Genomic DNA, 22,486 nt, shown 5'->3' on the forward strand with positions numbered 1-22,486 from the left:
ATTCACTAGAGGTTGTGTTTCCTTCGAGATTCACTAGAGGTGGTGTTTCCTTCAGGATTCACTAGAGGTGGTGTTTCCTTCGGGATTCACTAGAGGTGATGTTTCCTTCGGGATTCACTAGAGGTCGTATTTCCTTCGGGATTCATAGAGGTTGTGTCTCCTTCGAGATTCATCAGAGGTCGTGTCTCCTTTGAGATTCACTAGAGGTTATGAGTACTCTTAACTACGGTAGGATGAGTTCAAATATTATTTATGCTCCATGAAAACTAGAGATATATGTACGTTCACCAAAGGTCAGCATCTAAAGGATATAGATGCCTAACCTGACCCTGGTAGTGGGTTTACTTACTGAGTATTTTATACTCATCTTTTCCATGTTTTATCTTTCAGAGATACGTCGGCAAATAACAAATGGAATCCGTCATCAAGCCACTAGGACCAGTCTTATGCTTCCGCTCATGTTTCATGATTTCATTTCCTGCATTTAAACTCTTAGTCTTGATGTTTAAAACTCTTCATTTTGATATTCATTTTTTTTTCTTTTTAATTAACTCAAATTAATACGTATTTTCTAATTCCAAACCCAACATAAATGTAAATATATATATGTTTAATTCATTTCCCCTTTTTCTCTTCAAATTCCCAAATTTTCCTTTAATCAAATCTAAATTTCAAAATTTCCTTCTGAACATGTAATAAAATTGAGTTATCCTTTTATAGTAATTCAATTTAACTTCTAAAATTCAAAAATATTCTCAATTCTTACAAAATATTGAATTTAACTTACAAACAAACTCGGGATGTTACAAAAGCATTCAAATGAGTTTGTTAACAATCCAAATAAGGATGATGTTGTCAGATCGTAGGGGATGCAAGAGAATGATGGGGCCATTAGGTGCCAAATTTAGATTCTGAATCTTGGGCCTAGGGCGTGACAGATGGTATCAGAGAGGGACCTCTCTGAGTAAGATGTGGTTCGAGGATGAGCTAAGCAGAAGTAGTGGGCATGTAACGCCCCAAGTTTAAGAGAAGGACATGAATGAACTAAGATTTCATCAAAATGAGAGGGATCCTAAGGACATGAAAGTATGATTAAGAAATGCTTAAAAAAATTGAAGGTCACTACCTATACCAACAAGGTGCACCTTCTTTTTTTGTAGATTAATCATAAGAACTCAAACGTGCTTAGCTCGGAGCAATCCTATGTTAGGTGACCTCATGGAAATTTTTCTAAGATGCATGTGAGTGAGAACAAAGCATGATGAAAGGACAAATGTGTTGGGGTTGATGCCCTAAATCTCGTAAGGTCCTATAGTTTGTAAACTTTGTATGAACAAACTCTTATGTGATTAATAAAATATATGATATTCTATTCACTTTGTCTATAAATTTTTTTTATATTTTAGTTGCATTAACCACAAACCAATAAACTAACATCCAAAGTTATCATTGTAACTTAAACATGTATGTGGATTCATACAAGTGGATCATGTTTAAGTGAAAACCTAAATGATCTATAGTATATGGATAAGACTGAGTACCTTATCCCGGTGACACTACGTATGACCCGCTTTGTAAGTGTTACAATTGTTGTAAAGTGCTACAAATGATCTGATCCTGATCATTCATGTAATAGACATGTGAGCAGGGATATTCTATACAAAGGAGTTTGTATAAGACCAAACCACAAAATGTTTAGCCTCATTATATAGCACCGTTCATAAAAGAGACTTACATTTCACCAGGATGACCAAAGGTAACATGACCTGAATCCTGAGTGAGTGGTGAACTCCTACCTATGAGAGCAGTCCTTTGATTTGTATGAGTGAGAGTGGTCAGATCCCTGACTCAACAAACCTAGCACTCTGGAGATTCGTCTGATTGTGGAACTGGAAACACAGCTATATAAGATGAAATTCACTCTTTCCCTAAAGCAGGGGCAAGTAGATGAATTGCTCCCTTAAGGACTGATTTTGAGTCTTGAACAATGTGGCGCCATACCATCTTCTGGCCTGAAAGGGATTTAGTCATAGTAGAACTATGATCTATTGTTCATTAGAGGAATCTGTTGTACTTAAGGAATTAGATGTAACTACAGGGGTAAAACGGTAATTTAGCTCAACTATACTTACGAGCAATTTGTGAAGGGTCATCGTACTGTTGATTGGTTATATCCAATGGACATAAAAATATATCTATAGTGCGAAGAGCGCAGTTGTCGATCTTTAGTGGAGTGCCCGACAGTTAACGGATGGTGGATAATATAATTAAAGAGTTTAACTAATTATTCATGTACCATTGGAGTTTCAAGCTACAGGTCCATAAGGTCCCCTTGGTAGCTCGAAAGAATTTAGTTGAGAATCAGTTTTTGGGTTAATTTGAATTGTTCAAATTAATAAGAGGAATTTAATTATATATGTTGTTTCAATTATATATGATATAATTGTTATAATTTATTTAATACATTACAGTGTAATGGAGGAAATAAATATTTGAATGAAATTCAAATGTATTATCTATGAATATAATTCATAGTTATTAAATTTAATATAAACATGATAATATAAATATGAATTATATTAAATGTCATAAATTTAATATATATATGATTTATATGATACAATATTAAAACTATAGGTAATCTGTTATATTTGATATAACATATAGTTTAATATAAATATAATATGATAAGTTAGTTATCATATTTATTTATATTATTTTATTATTATTTGAATAATAATTTCCCTCTTTTCTCTCCAACCACCTTAATGGGTGGTTATTGTTTTTTTGTGGTAAGAGGAATAAAAGAAAATTGTTTTCTCTTCCTCCTGAATGGCTAACATTGGATTTACTAAACAATTGAAAGAGTTGCAGAAAAGATTTATGTGTTCCTCAATCTTCTTCCTCCACATGCAAACTAACCATCCTAACCAAAATAGTCAAAGCTCACCACTCATGGGTTCTCACCCCCAAAAATACCAAAGGCTCATTGTGGTAGTGTCCTCTCTGTTTGGTTCATAAAGTTCTTGAAGAAGGTCTTCAAGAGTAGTTGTTTTTGTTTGAGGCTCGTGGTTATTTGAGGGATACGTGAAGAAAAAGGTTCTTCAAGGGTGGTAATGTATCTTGAACCCTTTTTTCTTGTATCAAGCATGTTGTAATTTATTTTGAATACATATCTTGTATGTTTATGTAAATTATATTTTCAATAATTAATGGAATTTGGACGATCCGCTTCCGCTCAAGAATCTCCTTCAAAACGAGTTCCTTTAAAGTGTTGGTTTGTGGGGTAACTTTCACTTCTAGAAACATTCAAGACAAATAAGGATGATGTTGCTAGATCGCAGGAGATGCAGGAAAATGTCGGGGCCATCAAGTATCGAATTCGGGTTTCGAATTCTGGGCCTAGGGCAATACAATATGTGGCAAGCACACTTTGGTGTGCAAATATTTCTCTTTTGCAGGTCATGTTTTCTTCCTCCAAAACAAATTTATCATTATTGTTAAAAGAGGTCAAGAGGGTCAAGATTTTAGCATCAACACACTTCTTTTAAGGTTGCCAAAAATAGTAGACTGTTTAATAATATTTCTGTTTTCTATTTTTGTTTCTCATTCGTTAAAAACATACTTGTTTGATAAATCATCTAGTTTATGGTCCCTAAAATTAAATTCAAACAAATAATTTCCCATATATTATAATTTGTTTAAATTAGGAATTTATAATTAATGTCTATTTAGTCTTTTTGAATTTTTTATTTTGTTAAATTAGAAGTGTAATCTCTAAATTTTGAGATTTATGTTTATTTAGTTTCTGAACTTTTAAAAATGTTGAATGGGTACGTGACAAATATGAAATTATAAAAAAAAAAATGATCTATCTGATTTAAATTGAATTTTATATCTAATAAGACTCGGGACATTCAATTTTATATTTAATAGATGCATGAATCTATTTATAATTTTACACATGCCATCTTTATCATTTGGCCAACTATATATGTTCAAATCAATTAAAATTCACCCAACGAGAAAAATTCATGCTTGTAATGCTAAAACTTAAAAGAAGTATAAGAGAAATAATTTCAACAAGGCAAAAGATATGCTGTTTCACAAAAGAAGTTTGCACTTGTAACTTTAGGGCCGGTTTGTTTCACACAGATATTTCCATGGAATTTCAGACTAACATTAAATATCCTTGTTTGTTTGACGGTATTTCACTTTTTAAAATCCAAAATATCATTATCTAGAGAACATTAAAACCCACTTGACATGAATTTTTTAATACCCTCCAAACTTATGGGATTTTTATACTGGATGAATAGAGTCTGATAAATTAATAAATTAATATCGATTAATCATTAATTTTAATTAATTATTAAATAAAAATATATTATTTTAGACTCAATAAATTCCAACTAATATATTTATCATAGATATTTTATGTTCTCTTATCTATTTAATATAAGATTTTATTATTAAGTATTAATATTCTAATTAATTTATATTTATTTAATCATTTTTATTATTAAATAAAATAATTTAAATAATATTTAATTAAAAACTATTCATTTATTAATATTTCAAGTGATTAAATAACATTAATTATTCTCCAACATTTTATTAAACATTTATTTAGTTTTGTTTCTATATATAAAATTGGTAAATTAAACACATTTATTAACTTTTGATTATTATGCATATCCAAACATAGACATTAATTATCTCAGACATTTAATATCTATATCTATGAAATAATATCTACGATTCAAACAACCCCTTGTTTATAGTGTAGTAGAAGGCATACCTTTAACCTTTCTATGCCATTTATAAGCAAGTTCACCTATATATCACATTTGAAAATGGAGAGTTTTGGTTTTGATAGCTTCAGCTTATGCCTTATATCATGTCTACTTCCATTGCAATACATTTATTAACTAAATTTGAATCATCTTGTCACACTGTATCAACTTGTGAAATTATAAACAAAACAATACCAAGCTGATTATTCATGGACTAAGCTCATTGTTCAAGTGATGATGTAAACCAAACATCAACAGATTCTGATTATTTTCTGTATTCTACACTCAATCAACTGTGTATGGTACATGAATCTTTTCTAACGAATACAAAAGAATAGGATACAACGATGTACAAATATGGTCGAAAAATTTGTTAAGTATATTTTTCCTATCAGAAATCTACTACTCTAACTGTGAACAAATTTCAAATTTCCTAAGAAGATCTCTTAAACCACTGTTGGTGAGGTCTGCTTACTAGAAAACCATCGTCCTTCGTTCAACTTTTCTTTGATTTCAGTTTTTGCTAAGCGAATCAAGCAGAGAGCCGCAAAGAATATGGAAAGAATCAGCACGAAAAACACACCGTTCCATCCAAAACTGGAAACATATCCTGCCATTAGAGGGCCAAGAGCTGCCCCAACAGATCCAGTCCCATCAATGATCGCGGTTACAGTTGCTAAAGCGCGGGAATTCCCTCCAATCGAACTCTGCGTACCGAGATCAGCAGCAACTGCTGTTGTAATAAGCGAGTACGGGCCATTGACAAATAATCCAGAAAGAAACATCAAACAGGTGTTGGTGACAGTGGAAATGCTCCCAAAAGTACGGTAAAGAATTAGAGCAGGAACTGATAGTACTAGGAATGTTATTGAAGTAACTGCACGGGCATCAATCAAATCAGAGATAAATCCTGCTAATATTCCACCACAAACACCTCCGATATCGAAAATCGTTGAGAGTATGCCGGCTGTTTTATGAGATAAATGCACACCAGCAACAGCTAACCAACAGAGAAAAACTAGTATAAGCAATGGAGACTTCAAAACTGGATTTAGAAAATCATTTCTACATCACATCATTCTGTACCTATTTAAACGTATGGACACTTCATTCTGAAGTGTCTAAACAACTAATGCTATGCTATTTGCAGCTTTTTAGAACTCTCTAAGACACATTCATTATAAAATTTGTATTTCAAAGAATGTTAACATTCCTTAGCAATGAGAAATGGGTACCTGTGTGCCTGATGTAAAATGGCAACCAGTAGAGAAAGGTGTAAGCGACTAGCTTCGAAAAGAAAAGACAAACGGCAAATGGTGCAACACCCGGTAACTTCCATGCCTCCAAGAAACCAATTGCAGCCATAGAATCTGAATGCTCATCATCAAGCAACACTGCCTCCTCAGAATCTGTAATCTCCAATTTTTCAACTGGACTCACCTCAGCGTTCAATTCAATCTCAGTAACAGAGTTTTCAAAGCCAATGTCTCTTGGACTTACAACAAGAAACAGAAACACCAAAACACCAACGAAAATCACCAAAGCTCCCGGTACCACAAACGACCAACCCCATCCAAGTTCCAAGATCCCGGAAGCTATAATCGACCCGACAATGTTTCCAACTGAAGTATGCGAATTCCAGATCCCCATTATCAGTCCCCTCCTAGCTCTCCCAAACCAATTTCCTACAATTGCCACCACACATGGCCATCCAATTGACTGAACTAGACCACACACAATCTGAACACTAAAGAAAAACCACAAGACATGAAGATTTAACCAATATCCTAACCCGAATAGTATCGTACAAATACCGCTACCCATCATCCCAAAAACAAGAAACAACCTCAAATCAATACGGTCACCAACATGTCCTGCAAAATACATCCCAATGGAATATGCAGAAAGAAATGCAAGATCAAGCTTCCCGAGCAACTGGGTGCCATCAGGGCCATTAAAAGGAGCCCACCCAGTTCCATTTGAGGTCAAATCAGATTCAATTGAAGTCGAATTCAGCAAAATGGCTGACGAGTTTACCGGGATTGTTGGTCCAAGCACACTCTTGACAATGCTGGGAGGTTTTCTTGAGGCGTGGAAGGACGCATATGCAAAGAAAGTAATGGTGAGAACTAAGATTCTGTGAAAATCTAAAGTTCTATGGGGAGGTTTGAGGTTTGGTATCAAATCAATCGCTGGAGCAACGGAGCGATTGGGTTGCATCGTAACCGATCTGGGAAGATAATCACTTCCCAGTAAAACAAAGAACAACTAACGAAAACCCTATAACAGTTTCAAGATTAAAGAAGACGAAATTGCTGCAAAACCTATGCAATCTGTCCAAAAGAAAAAAGAAAAGATAAGAAACTCTACAAATTTGAATCTTCCGTCCCCCCCATTTGCAAATAACAAGATCAGTTACAGACGATTACAATGTCTGATTCGAAGAAATAGAACCCTGAATCAGACACTGAAATTCCGGGAAAGAGGAGGTAATGAATTAAATGTTATTGCTTCGGATTTAAGATTTGAGAAGGACGGATCTGAGAAAAGTCCAATGTTTGGGTTCCGGGTCGGATCTTCTGGTCATGGTCGGTGACTTAACCGTTACCAAGTTTGACTTCCCAAACGTAACACACCTTACATTAAACTAGAGAAGATTTGTTGGTTAATAGGGTAAATTGGGTGTTTTTTTTTAAAAAAAAAAAATTAGGAAAAACAGGTCATTTTGAAAATTTTCAGGTGAATAGAGTTCTTTTTTTTTTTTTTATAGACAGACGCATTCTTGTGACGTTAAGGGGTGTTTTTTTTCTTCAAAAAAATTAATTATTTTTTTAATTCCCAGCTTATCTTTCTTTAAATTATTCTCAACCTATCTTTTTCTTAAAAATAATTCCCAACCTATCTTTATTTCTTCTCCTTCATTTTTTTAAAAAATTATTTATGCGAAGGGTAAAAATTTGAATGAATAGAAGCCAGTTTGGTTTGAATGGTTCAAACAGTCGTACAATATGGCTGGCAGGGACAACGCGGAACGAAGGAACCATGTCGACGACAGATAAATAAGACAGGGAGACAGTAATTCCAGCCGTCTTGGGTTACAACTACTTGAGTGTCGAAAGACCAGTGCTTGGTCTCCAAAATGGGTTTTTCTCATGGGCAGGATCAGATCTCATTTGATGAATACTAGTGTTCTTCGATGAAACGTTGATGAAAGGATCGTTCTGAAAGCTCTTTGGGTCGTGAATGTTGTTGAAGAGAAGAGATTTGGCTGGTCATTCTCGTCATCCTCAAATGTCATCCATTGCATTATTATAAAGGGGAAACAATAACAATCAAATTATAGAGTTTGATGCTGTTCTTAACTATAAAATGAGGGCTGGGTCCTACTTTGGGAAGAAATTCTTGAGGTCGGCTTTTTGTGATGACCCAAAACTAAAAACGGAAGTGAAGTTTTTTCCATCTCTCAAGTCAATAATCGACCATTCTTCTGAATTCTCTTTCAGATTCTCTTTTGGGTCAGCTACAATCACATCTCTGGCTTCAATTTCAGCTCCTTGAACCGCTAATCTCCGAAGCAGAGGCCTCTTTCGAATGTAGAAGCTCCTGATAAGAACAAAAACATACAAAAGGAAAAGAAAGAAACCCACATTTGGTTCCTAAAACAGAATCCTTCAAGAAAAACAGAGCGCGCACACATAAAACAGAGCATTTATAAACTACGAACCTGCAAGAACAACTTATCTCTCAATATAACTCGGTGTTCACGTTCCACTGGTGAAGCGATCGGAGTATTGAGCAAATGGGTTTTGGAATCTGAAACTTCTTTTTCAGCTAAAAAGAACTTCATTGTGAAGACCCATCGATTTGATCATCTGGTGGAAGGAATCTTGCTGCCAATTGAGATTATCAGACTGAAGCTTCGCCAACTTCTGATCGGCTGCCGGTTGAAAGGAACAATGGACTTACAGAGAGAGGTGATTGAATCATTGAGAGTAGAATAGTAAGTGGGTGTGTAAGAATACACCATTATTGTTCTGGTTTGAATCTTTGAAATTGGAAAAACAGGAAGGAGAAAACAAGTTGTGTTGTTTTTGTGTGTTCTTATAAGAGATTTTTGAAGGTCCTTGTTGAGTGTAAAATGTAGTATACTAGTTTTGTAGTTGTTTCACAATTTGAATTTGAGGGATTTTGAAAACGGTCATAAGAAAGTAGCCGTTGGGGCGAACGTTCTTTTGAAAAGATGTTCAACTTCCAAATTTCATGATATGAATGTTATTTGCAATTTATTAGAGCATTAAAGACATATTGCAATTAGTTATAACCTTATATCAATAAGAGCGTAGTTCAACTGTCATAGTGTCTATAGACTTCGAGGTTTGAGATTCGATTCCCCCACCCACATTTTAATTACAATACCTTTCTAAAAAAAAAAAGTTTGATTATAAATATTGCAAAATATACTAGTAACATGTGTATTAAGCACTTGAATGTTTCTCAATATTGCATGGATTGAAGTACCTCAAGTACTAATTCTATTTATTTTTACATCCCAATATATTCAATTGAATTTTTTAAATTAAGAAATCAATTTCAATGCAATCAAATTTGTTCTAAAAAATATATATTAATAACTTACGTCATTTTTGTTCCAACACTTTGATGTTTGTTCAATTTTAGCTTCATTACTTTTAAATGTTTCATTTTAATCTTCATACCTTTAAGAAATCTTAAATTTAACGTCTATTGTTTATTTATTATTGATTTTTTAAAAAACCATTTTTGATATTTTTTATGAGAATTTTTTCTTATTTACTAGTATTTCTACTATCAATTTTATAACACACACATATTCTATTACCTTGCATGAAAATTATCCTTATTATAATTTAACCGATTCCAATAAAAAAAAAATAAATCTAATGGACTAAATAAAAGAAAAATCTAATGGACTAAATTTAACTAAAATTGAACAAATCTGGATTTTTTTTTAAAAAAATAATGATAATGATAATAAATAAAATAAATCTAATCATTTCAATAACAATGCTTTTTATTCATGACTCCAGCTGATATCCATCTAGACTTTTAATAGGAAGGGGAAAAAATAATTGGTTCTAATACATGGCTAAAAAATATACAGAGCAATGATAATTGTTCTTTTCCTGTAACCATTGGTGCACTTTCAGCCTCCTTCGAGGCTTTGTGAAAGAATCAAAGTGAAAACAAGAGAACTGCACCGATATATTAGCTTCTTCTTCTACACCACTGCAGCAAATATGAACAACAAATCCATCTAAAAATCAATTTGAAAGTCATGTTACATTTTCAAACTGATTTGTTTTCTGAGACAACTCCATAAAAGTTCGCATGATACCAAGAAAAAAAAAAAAAAAAAAAAAAAAAGAACAGTGATAAAGATATTGAGACCAAACCAAGTTGCAAGAAATCTCCGAATGAGCATATGACGAATCCCGTTCGAAGTTGGGCTTGCTCAAACATGTGTGTGTATCGGTTACTTGAAGTTAATGACTATAATCAAAAAGGCATGATCAAGATGATTGTTCTTATGACAGAAACCAATATTACAAATCAAGCAAGATGAATCCAAATAAAACTGTATGTGTAAACTATAAGACTAAAGAAACTACTCACAGATTGATTGGTATATAACTGGTGACCAACATGTTTGATGTACCACCATTGCATGAAATATTGTTGAACCATTTGGCAAATGTGATATCAATCAATTTTGAGGCACATATTGCTGTGACTTTTGGTGAAATAGGAACCCCAAGTCATTATCTGACTATTGCTGCGCGCTTTGCCTCTTCCTAACATGAAGTATTACTCAAAAAGTTGTGTAAGGGTGCTTTTATAAGATTATAAAACAGCACGAAAGGCTAACTAACATCAAATGTAATAATATGTAACAGATATTCTTAGATAACCCAAATTCATTTTCACAGTTTTCCCTTCTCCCAAATGCATCTTAGATAGATGAGGTGCAGCTTGACTCACCCATTCAGCTCCTTGGTTCCCTTTTTTTAGGGTACCCCAGGAACAACTCAGCCATCTCCTGAACTGCTGTATACCGTATACAACATCTTGGAAGTGTTGTGTGAATGAAAATTTCCTGGAAGAAGTTTTTAGATTATTACTAAAGAATGCATGGCCAATAGAGAAATAAATTTACAAATAATTACAAGGGACAGCGGGAAAAAGACTTTATTTGATGGGGGTAAAATAACTACATGTATTATAATGAATAAGATAGCTACACGACTTTTCAACAATATGTTCCTCACATGATCTACAAGACAAAGTAAGCCACATCAAAATGTGGTTAACATTGACTGGAAACAAATTTGCTCAATTTGTAATACTGTGTTCGAGGTATTTTGGAGAATAGTAAAGAACAAGGTGACAATATCACCATAAAAACCCAACCTAATCGCAAGAGTTGTATTCTCTCTCAAAATATCTCCACAATTTCCGATATACAGATCCCTAACTCTAAACCGAATTTTAATTGGAAGCATTATTTACAACTTTTACCTTTCTTGTATAAACATTTACAATTGGAGGTTTCACCTTACTCTTTCTAGAATAAAAATTACAATAGGGGACCTAACAGAGTGATTTCCAGTCTAACTTTGCAATAATAATTTGATGTCCTTACTCTTTCTACATCATAGATCATATCTAAACAACAAAAATACCCCTACTTAATGTTATAAAATGATAAAATTGGAAAACAATAAAATTAAATCAAAATTATTAGATAAAAGTATGAATGACAATGTGATGTCAGACATTTCATATCACCGGAGGCTATGAAGCAAGAATTAAAACCTATAGTGAACAAGGAAGCAATCAAATTTCAATTAAGAAAAAATCCATATATAACGAGAGCTTGAGAGGATTTCAACTTAGACAGGTTAAAAACTAAATGCAGCTCTCTTATATTAAATAGTCTTGTTTCTTCTTTCTTTTTTTTTTACCAGAAAAGAATAAGAAAAGAAAAGAAAAGAAAACAAGTGATCCAGACACGAGTTGGCTACATTAGAGGTCTTTGTTTTACTTCCAAAATGTTTAAAAGCATTTTCATAGTTTGCACGCTTAGCAATGAACAGAAGTATATGAATAAAATCTAAGCCTTCCTATTTGAAAATAGTCCGACCATGTTTTCTCCGCATGGAACCAAGCCAATGCTCACATAAAAACAAGAGGAAATACTACTCTGCATGTGTGTCAACCCTCTAATGTGAAAACAACGCAGTTTTATGATAATGTTAATGATCAATGCCAGCAATATAGTAAGTCAAAACAATGAGTCTTTTTCTAATATCAATAAGTGTCCAGGCTAACTTACACGCACTTCGACTAATCTCACAGAACAACCCGCATGACCATAACATTTGAATGTTAAGAAAACTCGTAGAACATTAAATCCTAGATAGGTGACTACCATGGATTGAACCTTGACCACTTAGCCCTTTACGAAGGTCATGCCCCCATATTTATTACGAAGCTAACTCATGATGGCTCAAAAAGAGACGATTTGGAGAAATCCTATTGTATAAAATGAAGTTCTGTGATAAGTTGGACAGCTGTCTCAGATTCTCCAGTCCCAGAACATAAAAAGTTATTCTTTTTAAGGAAAATGTAATGCTCAGAATCTTCTTCTTCTTCTTTTTCATAGGGAAAAAAAATTCTGAGCAATTACATTTTCCTTAAAAATGTAATGCTCAGAATCAGAGATTATGATCGTTAGAATTATTAGGTTGTAAAGATTAATGATTAGTAGGAACCAAAAACATAAGAAACTTACAGCTCTGGATAGCATCTGCACCACATCTGCAACAGAGGAGACTGACTTCCATTCCCAGAAACTGCAAGGCAAAGCGATAAGATTACCGTTTAAGAGATTAACTTTTAACTGACGCTGAATTATGGCATGGTACCATAAAAGGCATAAAAAGATGGATAGAAACTCCATTATCAACATCATTGACAAGTTTGGTTTAACTAACTACTTCGAATAAGTTCTTACAAATATATTGCTTCAAATAAGCTCTTGACATTGCCCAGTAATATTTGAGTTTAGGATTATAAGAAAGTAATTTTAAAGAATGAGTCATGAGGCCAAGTAAAATGACAAAGTATGAACCTTGATATCGTACATTTTAATTTCTAACCCCATTACTGCAGCAACTCCACACACTTGACCATATCATCTTCGGGTCAAAGTAGAGGTCTTTCATATTGCCCAAGTAGATTTCAGTTGTGGAGAATCCAAGACCTGTAAAGTACAAAGAACTTGTATAACTCAAAAGGAGGAGAGAGCCAGAACCCAAGCCAATGAAAAGAAAAGAAAGAGAACAGCACTGTGTATAAAGGACTAAGCATAATACTTCATTTGAAAAATTCAAGGGCTAATGCTACTCACTGTTATTTAGTTAAGTGCTTGTAATGTGGCATTTTCTTGGTTTTTAGAGTATCTTGATGTAATAGATATGAAAAATTTTTAGGAGGGAGAATTCCCTTAGAGATCATATCATAACATAGGGTTTGAGCCTTCTCCATATCTCCACTTCTACAACACCCGGACAGTAGGGCAGTAAAAGTCACTGTATCAGCCTCTATTCCTTGATCAACCATTTCCTCAAAGAAGACAAAAGCATCATTAAGATTGTTCATTTTACAAAACCCATCAATCAATACAGTGTAGTAAACAACGTCTGGAGTAAACTTCATGCCCTTCATTTCATCAAAAATTGTTGAAGTAAAAGGTGTTTCAACTGAGGGACAAAGCTCTTGCACTCTGGTTTTAAATTGACTATCAAGCAAAACTGTATAGATAAAAATGTCAGGTTCCCTCCCTCGATTCTTCATATCACACAGAAGTTCATGAGCTTCTCTCAAGAAATTAATCTTGCAATAACCATCTATCATCATTGTGTAAGTGATAAGATCAGGAGTCAACCCAGCACAAACTAAACAATCAAATAAACTTTGGGCCATCTTCATATTTCTTGCCCGGCATAGGGAAGCTATGACTTTATTGTATACAATTTCATTAGCCTCCACATCAATGATTGGAAGGTGTTTTATCACCTCAATAGCTCTAACGCAAGAATCTTCCATGCAAAGGCTACTAACTAGCCTAACGAGAGAACTTCTTTTAATAAAATCTCCTTTCTTGGACAAATTAACAAAAAGTTCATATGCAGCTTTCTTATGGTTGGCTGCACAATACCCATTAATCATGGCAGAATAGTTATCTACCGTCTTTACTTCTAAACTATTGAAAAATTCAGTCGCTTCTTTCACTTTGCCTCCTATGCATAAATTTTCAATTACCAGGTCAGGGATCTTAGTGTCTTTTTTCAAACCATGTTCCTCCATGTAGTCTAGAAGGCCCTGGACCTTAGATACAAGACCGTTTCTAGATAATCCAGCAGCAACCACATTATAAGTGATGGTGTCGGGCTCAACACCATTTTTCTTCAAATTATCATACATTATCATTGCTTCATGAGTTTTTCCTTGAACAAAAAAACCTTTAATCATTGTTGTATAATGCTTGACATCCATCTGGATCTGTCTACTTGTCATATCTTCTAAGAACTCAATAGCTTCTTCCAATTTTCCTAGTTCACATAGGGCATGAATAACAATATTGAATACAACCTTGTCCAAAAATACCCCCTTATCCTGAAATACTTTAAATTGGTTTACTACTTCTGAATACATCTGCATCGTAAGCAAGCATTGAAGGATAAAGCTAACGATCACACAATTTGATTTTATACCTTTTGACAACATGAGACTGTGAAGAGACAAAGCTTTTTGCAAATTCAACGTCTTGCAATAACCATTGATCAACACACCATAAGTTTGTGCATCTGGAACTACTCCATAATTTTCCATATCAAGAAAGACATATTCTGCCTCGTCTATTTTCATCTCTTCACAAAATCCACGAATTACTACATAGTAAGCATATGCGTCTATTGGGAATCGTTCTGCTCTCCATGCTTGTAGCAACTGATACCCTGAAGTTGAACAATCGTGGGTACACAACCCTTCAATATATGCAGCACAAGCAAAGGCATTAGGAACCACCCCAGATTCAGTCATCTCCTCAAAAATGTCTATGGCTTCTTCCATGTTACCTATTTTACAAAGTGCTTTTATTACAATAGCATAAGTGTAATCATTAGGTTGACAACCAAACCTCTTCAACTGCTTGTACACAACTAGAGCCATATTCATTTTCCCATGCTCGATAAGGCGGTTCAAGAGATAATTACAAGTAAAAATATGTGGAACAAAGCCCTTCCTTTCTAATCGGAAAAGTAAATCCACAACACTATCAAACAAGTTAACACTGGCATAAGCCTTGATTAAGGCATCATATGCTCGAATAAATGAGTCATCCACCACACAACCTTGATTAAGTGATTCAAGCAAATCTAAGACATCAAATTCCATTTTCTTGGAGCCAATGAGATTCAAGAACAGAGATTCAAGCTTTTTCCCCAAACCCCAAGAGCACAATACCCTAATAAGAGCTGCATATGTAGAGATGTTATGTTGAAATCCCCGTTCCTCCAATTCATGAAAAAAGGAAAAGGCAATGTTGGGCTCCCTCCGGAGACTTTCTAGGATTCGAACCACCTTTGATGGTTTACATTGAACATCCAAAGTTGTGTTGAAGGAGGTGACACTTTGTTCATCATCACTGTGTGAAAAAAAACATGGGTTTAGTTGAGCAATTGCAGTGGAGGCGAATTTGACTAGTTTGAGCTTTAATTTATTGAGATTGGTGGGATTATTCACAGCGTGTAGTAAACAATTCATGAAAGTGGGTCGGTATTTGCTTTTCCTGTGTGGTCTAGAGAAGGAGAAAAACTACAAAAAATTGCAGATATATTTCCTTCCATCCACTGCTTCCGGCCACTGCACAGCAATGAATTAATTTTAGGAAAAAGATGCAGCGTTGAATTGACTAAGAAACCAAAGAATTTTATTAAAAAAATGTGTATTCAGTCTCTCCAACAGACTGAATTGAATAAGACAACAAAATGCCCCTGTTTCTGCAAATAGTTTGCAAATCACCTTATTTTTACAAATACTTTCTAAAACTACCCTAAAATTACACTAAATCACCGACCGAACATAAAAAACCATTCAAAGCAGAAAATCAACCTAACTGTATAAACAACAAGCAGAAAACAAATCCTAGATCCTTAATAACATAGATTCAGTGCATATATTCGATCAACAAAACAGAAAACAACCCTAAAACCCTTTATATTATTAGCTATATTTTTACAACCATAAAAAGCAGAAAATCGACCAAGATAATGTTAAACCCCCAATAATTTACACTTACAAAAGGAAAGGCAAAACGGGGAATACACAAGAAGAATTTGATACAATGAAGCTGGAGCGAAAGATCCGTTTCCAGAGAAGAAAGTGGGAGGTGAATTCGGTTAAGGAGGGGGACCACTCTCAGCCGTTAAATAGAGCACTCTGAGGCCATTGAAGGGCAAGAAAATTCTGTGAAGATAAATAAGAGCTGAGGAAGCTTTTATGGAGAGTCTCCCCAACTCTCTCGAATTTCTGTTGGGCCTTGTTTTCCTTTTGCTTTTATTGTCCTGATTGCTACTGATTGATGTTATTTTCTCTTGTTGAGTTCTTTTCTGAGTAATGAAATCATATTGAATCAGTGATTCTTCTGTGTTCTGTTTATTTTCTTCTCCTATTTTGTTGTTTCCTTGGTCATTGATTCATAGGCCTGGGGAAGAACGACCAGGGTTCTTAACAAAGTGGTATCAGAGCCACAATCCTGGGGAAGACTCGAGTAATGACTCGAAAGCAACTTGAAGAAAGGGTGGAGTCGAGTGAGAAGGAGATTGTTAGGTAGAAAGAAATGTTGCTCGAATTGTGTAAGAACATTGAGAAGCTGACAGAAGAAGTCAGGGAAAATAACTCCTCTCGAAAGAAGGAGGAGTCTGCAATCACGGGAGGGAGTAGCCTCAAAGCGAAAGGGAAAATGGAGGAGGTTGAATCGTCCCAACCCAAGTGCACGGAGCTGGGAACACAGACAAAGGTAAGTATAAACGTTTGGAAATACCTCTTTTCACAGGAGAAAACCCAGAGTCATGGGTGTACCACGCCGAGCACTACTTCGAAATACACGAGCTATCAGACGCGGAGAAGGTCAAAGTGGTTGTAGTGAGCTTTGCTCCAAACGAGGTCAATTGTTTCCGGTGGAGCAATAATCGGAAGGCCATAACCACATGGGAAGAACTAAAGAAGAGGCTCGTATTCAGACTATGTGAAGAAGTTTGTCACGTACTCAGCGCCATTGCCGAAGCTTTCGGAGAGTGTGCTAAAAGATGCGTTCATGAATGGCCTGGAACCGGCCTTGCAGGTGGAAGTGTTCAGAAACCCTAAATCATTGGACGAGTGTATACGCGAAGCCCAACTGGTGAATGATCGAAATCTGGCCCTGAAATTAGCACTAACGGACCTAGGGTTTGGTGGGCTCAACAAAAAAAAGGCCCAATATGGGAGACAAGAAACATCAGATGAGGGGCATGGAAAGGGTAACGAGATCCTACCCATGGAACAAGTGTCGGTTCCTGAAAAGAACACTCCCATGAAGAAAGAAGCTCCCTTGAAGAGGTTGTCGTGAGTTCCGAGAATGTTTAGACAAGGGCCTCTGCTTTCGTTGCAACGAAAAATATGCACTGGGGCACCGTTGTAAGGTTAGGGAGAATCGACAACTAATGCTCTTCATAGCCAACGAAGAAGAAGACACTAACATGGAGGAAGTCGAAGAAGAGGAAGAGAAACTTGAGCTGAAAAACTTGGAAGTCAAGGAGAGAGCTGAACTTGCGTTGAAATCAATATTCGGATTTTCTGCAAAAGGAACCATGAAGCTGAAAGATGAGATAAGGGGAAAGGAAGTGATGGTGCTGATTGACTCGGGAGCAACCCACAACTTCATCCATCAGGATACCGTGAGGGAACTTGATCTTCCTTTAAAACACTAGACAAAATTTGGTGAAATGATAGGCAATGGTACTGCAATTGAAGGGAAGGGAGTCTGCAAAAACATCGAGCTTAGGTTGCCAGGACTAGTGGTGAGAGCGGACTTTTTGGCTATGGAACTGGGGCAGTTGAACGTTGTCTTGGGATGCCTTGGCTATGTACCACGGGCTACATGGGTGTCCATTGGCCTTCTTTAACCATGACTTTCTGGTCAAGGGACTCGCACATAATCCTACAAGGAGATCCCTCCCTCACTAAGGCAGAGGTTTCGTTCAAGGCTCTCAGTAAATAGTGGGAGGAAGATGGTCTGGTTTTTTAGTTGAGTTTCAGCATCTGGAAATCGAGGAAGATGTGACTGAAAGGCAAGGTGAAGAGGACGAGACACAATCAAAGCTGCCAGTTCTGATTTCAGCATTCCTAGAATAGAACGAAGATGTGTTTGAAATGCCGTCAACACTACCTCCCCAAAGGACAGTAGACCATCGAATTATCGTTAAGGAAGGTCAGAATCCCATCAGCGTTCAAGCATATAAGTATGGCCACGCGCAAAAGGAGGAGATTGAAAAACTTGTCAATGAAATGATGCAGGCCGGATTCATACATCCCAGTAGAAGTCCCCATTCCAGCCCGGTGTTATTAGTCAAGAAGAAGGACGAGGGATGGCGTTTTTGTGTCGATTACAGAAATTTAAATCAAGTAACCATTGCGGATAAGTTCCCGATCCTCGTTATTGAAGAACTTCTCGATGAGCTACATGGGGCTACGGTATTTTCCAAACTCGACCTCAAATTAGGTTATCATCAAATAAAAATGAATAAGAGTGACATCGAGAAGACGGCTTTTCGCACACACAAAGGACATTATGAATTCCTGGTGATGCCATTTGGTCTCACCAACGCCCCTGCTACCTTCCAATCGCTTATGAATCAAGTTTTTCGCCCTTTCCTTCATCAATTCATTCTTGTGTTTTTTGACGACATACTTGTGTACAACCCTGATATTTCCACTCACGAAACTCACTTGGGAGTAGTATTCAACATTTCTCGACAAGGAGTAGAGGTGGATGGAGAGAAGATTAAAGCCATGTTGAACTGGCCACTACCGACCAATGTAACTGAATTGCAAGGATTTCTTGGGCTCACGGGGTACTACAGAAGGTTTGTGAGAGGTTATACCGGAATTGCAGCTCCACTCACAAGATTGCTACAAAATAATGGGTTCAAGTGGGATAAAGAGGCGACTAAAGCATTTGAAGAGTTGAAACAGTTGATGACATCATGCCCTGTGCCAAATTTCTCTAAGCCTTTCGTTATTGAAACCGACACATCAAGAATCGGCTTAGGAGCAGTCTTGTCGCAAAATGATAAACCCATTGCATACTTCAGCCAAAAATTATCCCTCCGAGCCCAGGCCAAGTTAATTTACGAGAGGGAACTTATGGCAGTGGTTTTGGCCGTCCAGAGTGGAGGCACTACCTCTTGGGGGGGAAATTCACAATCATATCATACCAAAAGGCCCTGAAGTTCTTGATCGAACAGCGAGAAGTGCAACCTTAGTTTCAAAGATAGCTGACCAAGCTCCTTGGGTATGATTTTGAAATTCTGTATCAACCAAGACTGCAAAATAAAGTTGCAGATGCCTTGTCACGTGTACCTTCAGCAACAAAAACTTATGCTTTGACAGCCCCGACTGTTGTAGACATGGAATTAATTATCAAGGAAGTTGAAGGTGATGAGGAACTTCAATAAATCATAGCCACACTGAAGAAGGATCCGAAAGGAAAACCCAACTACCAATGGAAGAATAATCGACTATTGTACAAAGGGAGGTTGGTCATCCCTCGCAAGTCAGCAATAATACCAACTCTATTACACACTTTTCATGATTCGGTGTTAGGGGGCCATTCCGGGTTTCTGTGAACTTACAAAAGAATGAATGGAGAGCTGTATTGGCCAAGAATGAAGGTTGACAGACAAAGGTATGTGGAAGGGTGTGAAACATGCCAAAGGAACAAATCAAAATCCTTGTCACCAACTAGGTTGTTGCAAGCGCTCCCCATTCCAAAATTGATAATAGAAGAGTGGACCATGGACTTCATAAAAGGTTTACCGAAAGCAGGGGGTTATGACACCATATTGGTTGTTGTTGATCGTCTAAGTAAATATGGGCATTTCGTTCCTCTTAAACACCCGTTCTCAGCTAAACAAGTGGCGGAGTCTTTCATCCAAGAGGTGGTCAAACACCATGGCATACCCAAATCCATTACTATTGATCGAGACAATATTTTCATAAATAACTTCTGGAGAGAAATGTTTACTAGCATGGGAACTCAACTGAAAAGAAGCACTGCATTCCATCCTCAAACGGATGGCCAAACCGAGAGAGTCAACCAATGCCTTGAGACGTATTTGAAATGTTTTTGTAACGAACAGCCAACTCGTTGGAACAAATGGCTAGCATGGGCAGAACTATGGTACAATACCACATTCCATGTCTCAATCCGGACCACACCTTTCCAGGCAGTATATGGTAAGTCTCCCCCACCCTTAATCTGTTATGGGGGCAAAAAAACAACGAATGACACTGTGGAACAACAGCTGAAAGAAAGGGATTTGGCATTGAATGCCCTTAAAGAAAACTTGGTAATAGCACAGAACCGTATGAAGAAAAAACGTTGATTTACATCGAAGAGAGTTGCAATTTGCAGTTGAGGATGAAGTTTTCCTTAAACTCAGGCCCTATCGTCAAAGATCTTTGGCCAGAAAAAGAAGTGAAAAGTTATCTCCCAGGTTCTATGGACCTTACCAAATATCCGAGAAGATTGGAAAGGTAGCCTACCGATTGGATCTGCCACTTGAAGCTTCTATTCACAATGTATTTCATGTATCTCAACTCAAGAAGAAGCTCGGACAAGCACAACAGGTGCAACACTTTCCTCCTATACTATCTGAAGAATTTGAACTACAAGTCAAACCAAAATTGGTGTTAGGAATACGTTGGAATGGGGAATTGGCAACTCAAGAGTGGTTGGTTAAATGGAAGAATATGCCGGAAAGTGAGGCTACTTACGAATTAGCCCCTGCCATGAGACAACAATTCCCAAAATTTCACCTTGAGGACAAGGTGCAATTCGAAAGGGGCAGAATTGTTAAACCCCCAATAATTTTCACTTACAAAAGGAGGGGGAAAACGGGGAATACACAAGAAGAATTTGTTACAGATGAAGCTGGAGGGAAAGATCTGTTTTCAGAGAAGAAAGTGAGAGGTGAATTCGGTTAAGGGGGGGACCACTCTCAGCCATTAAATAGAGCACTCTAAGGCCATTGAAGGGCAGGAAAATTCTGTGAAGATAAATAGGAGCTGAGGAAGCTTTTATGGAGAGTCTCCACAGCTCTCTTGAATTTCAGCTGGGCCTTGTTTTCCTTTTGCTTTTATTGTCCTAATTGCTGCTGATTGATGTTGTTGTTTTCTCTTGTTGAGTTCTTTTCTGAGTAATGAAATCATATTGAATTGGTGATTCTTCTGCGTTCTGTTTATTTTCTTCTCCTATTTTGTTGTTTCCTTGGTCATTAATTCGTAGGCAGGGGTAAGAACGACCAGGGTTCTTAACAGATAATTAATAACATAAACATAAAGTAGCAACAGCAAGCAGAGCACAGAGAGTGGAAGCAATGTAAACTCCAAAGGAATGAATCAGCCACCAACAAAGAAAACGCATAAAACAACCACCAATTTTTTTAAAAGGAAAAACAGCAACCACTAGCATATAACAGCAACCAACACAAATGCTAAAAAAATTCACTAATCCGTTATAAAACAGCCAGCAGACAAACAGCAGTTTAAGGTCTGAAATTACAAACCTTGAACGACGGCAGACGCACGGGAACGACAGAGTGCAGGCGAAGGTTGAGCTGACGCACCGGAACGGACAGCAGACGAACGGCGAGCTCCACACGGCAGAGAGAAGGGAACGATAGAGAGGAAAACGAAGAAGACCTATAGCGGCAGATTGTAGAGAATGTTGAACTCGAAAACGGAAAGTTAAAAACACTGTCGGGGGGTAAGTGAAACCATTTTTGGGTGGGGAAGTGTGGTTGGTTCCTATACTTCAGTCGGTAACAATTTAGCGTATTTGCTTTCAATTGTATAACAATTTAGTTATGAACAATTCGTAACAATTTAATCATTATACTTTCAAATTTGTAATAATTTATATTATATATTTTATAAAAATATTGAGTATCGGATCATTTTTTTATTTATTTATGTAAGAAATCTTATTCAATTTTAATAATAATTTCTACCATAGCGACTAAATCGTTACGAATTTTAAAGTATAAGGACTAAATTGATACAAAGTAAAGTCCATAGATTAAATTGTTACAAAATTGAAGGTATAGAGACTAAATTGTTACTTTTATATAAGCTTAGGGACTAAAAGTGATTTTTAACATATTTTTTAAATATTAATATTAGTAATTCGGTTGGGTTAGGTCATCTCGGATTTTTAAAATTCCAACCCAATCAAAAAATAATAATAATAATAATAACCAACCCTTATAATGTAAATTGGATAATCTAGATTGTTCGGGTTGTCGAGTCATTTGAACACCTTACTGTAG

General features: G+C 36.1%; 2 protein-coding genes and 1 long non-coding RNA gene across 9 annotated transcripts; all 3 read right to left on the minus strand.

The window, feature by feature from the left end:
• Positions 1 to 5,019: 5,019 nt before the first annotated feature.
• On the minus strand, positions 5,020 to 7,316 carry LOC150034322 (putative glycerol-3-phosphate transporter 5). The gene is made up of 2 exons (XM_090316102.1): positions 6,032 to 7,316; positions 5,020 to 5,796 (listed from the first exon to the last, which is right to left on the minus strand). Exons 1-2 carry the CDS (start codon positions 7,014 to 7,016, stop codon positions 5,243 to 5,245), a joined length of 1,539 nt encoding a protein of 512 aa, XP_090172228.1. The 5' UTR covers positions 7,017 to 7,316; the 3' UTR covers positions 5,020 to 5,242.
• Positions 7,317 to 7,545: 229 nt separating this feature from the next.
• On the minus strand, positions 7,546 to 9,216 carry LOC150034323 (uncharacterized). Its single transcript, XR_016531448.1, has 2 exons — positions 8,521 to 9,216; positions 7,546 to 8,399 (listed from the first exon to the last, which is right to left on the minus strand). It is a non-coding gene; the product is annotated as an uncharacterized LOC150034323 (long non-coding RNA).
• A 612-nt stretch (positions 9,217 to 9,828) lies between these two features.
• LOC120083060 (uncharacterized) lies at positions 9,829 to 21,936 on the minus strand. Of its 7 annotated transcripts, none has more exons than XM_039038586.2 (8): positions 21,725 to 21,930; positions 15,642 to 15,761; positions 13,246 to 15,543; positions 12,980 to 13,098; positions 12,628 to 12,688; positions 10,815 to 10,929; positions 10,449 to 10,627; positions 9,829 to 10,325 (listed from the first exon to the last, which is right to left on the minus strand). In XM_039038586.2, exon 3 carries the CDS (start codon positions 15,291 to 15,293, stop codon positions 13,248 to 13,250), a length of 2,046 nt encoding a protein of 681 aa, XP_038894514.2. In that variant the 5' UTR covers positions 15,294 to 15,543; positions 15,642 to 15,761; positions 21,725 to 21,930; the 3' UTR covers positions 9,829 to 10,325; positions 10,449 to 10,627; positions 10,815 to 10,929; positions 12,628 to 12,688; positions 12,980 to 13,098; positions 13,246 to 13,247. The 7 variants fall into 7 exon arrangements, with proteins under 7 accessions (XP_038894514.2, XP_038894512.2, XP_090172153.1 ...); XM_039038584.2 differs by having other exon boundaries at positions 9,829 to 10,061; positions 10,229 to 10,325; positions 13,246 to 15,761; positions 21,725 to 21,919; XM_090316027.1 differs by lacking the exon at positions 15,642 to 15,761 and having other exon boundaries at positions 9,829 to 10,061; positions 10,229 to 10,325; positions 21,725 to 21,901.
• Between the last annotated feature and the right edge of the window lie 550 nt (positions 21,937 to 22,486).

This window comes from Benincasa hispida, chromosome 8 (assembly GCF_027475165.1).
Source record: "Benincasa hispida cultivar pf3 chromosome 8, pf3_genome.v1.1, whole genome shotgun sequence".
Classification (NCBI taxonomy): domain Eukaryota; kingdom Viridiplantae; phylum Streptophyta; class Magnoliopsida; order Cucurbitales; family Cucurbitaceae; genus Benincasa; species Benincasa hispida.

Bases quoted from the DNA above. Each gene is read 5' to 3' on its own strand.
- LOC150034322 (XM_090316102.1), bottom strand. From the start codon at position 7,016: ATGCAACCCAATCGCTCCGTTGCTCCAGCGATTGATTTGATACCAAAC. The intron at 5,797-6,031 runs GTACCCATTTCT...TCTGTTGGTTAG, and splicing joins ATTTTACATCAGGCACACAG to CTGTTGCTGGTGTGCATTTA.
- LOC120083060 (XM_090316025.1), bottom strand. From the start codon at position 15,662: ATGAATTGTTTACTACACGCTGTGAATAATCCCACCAATCTCAATAAA.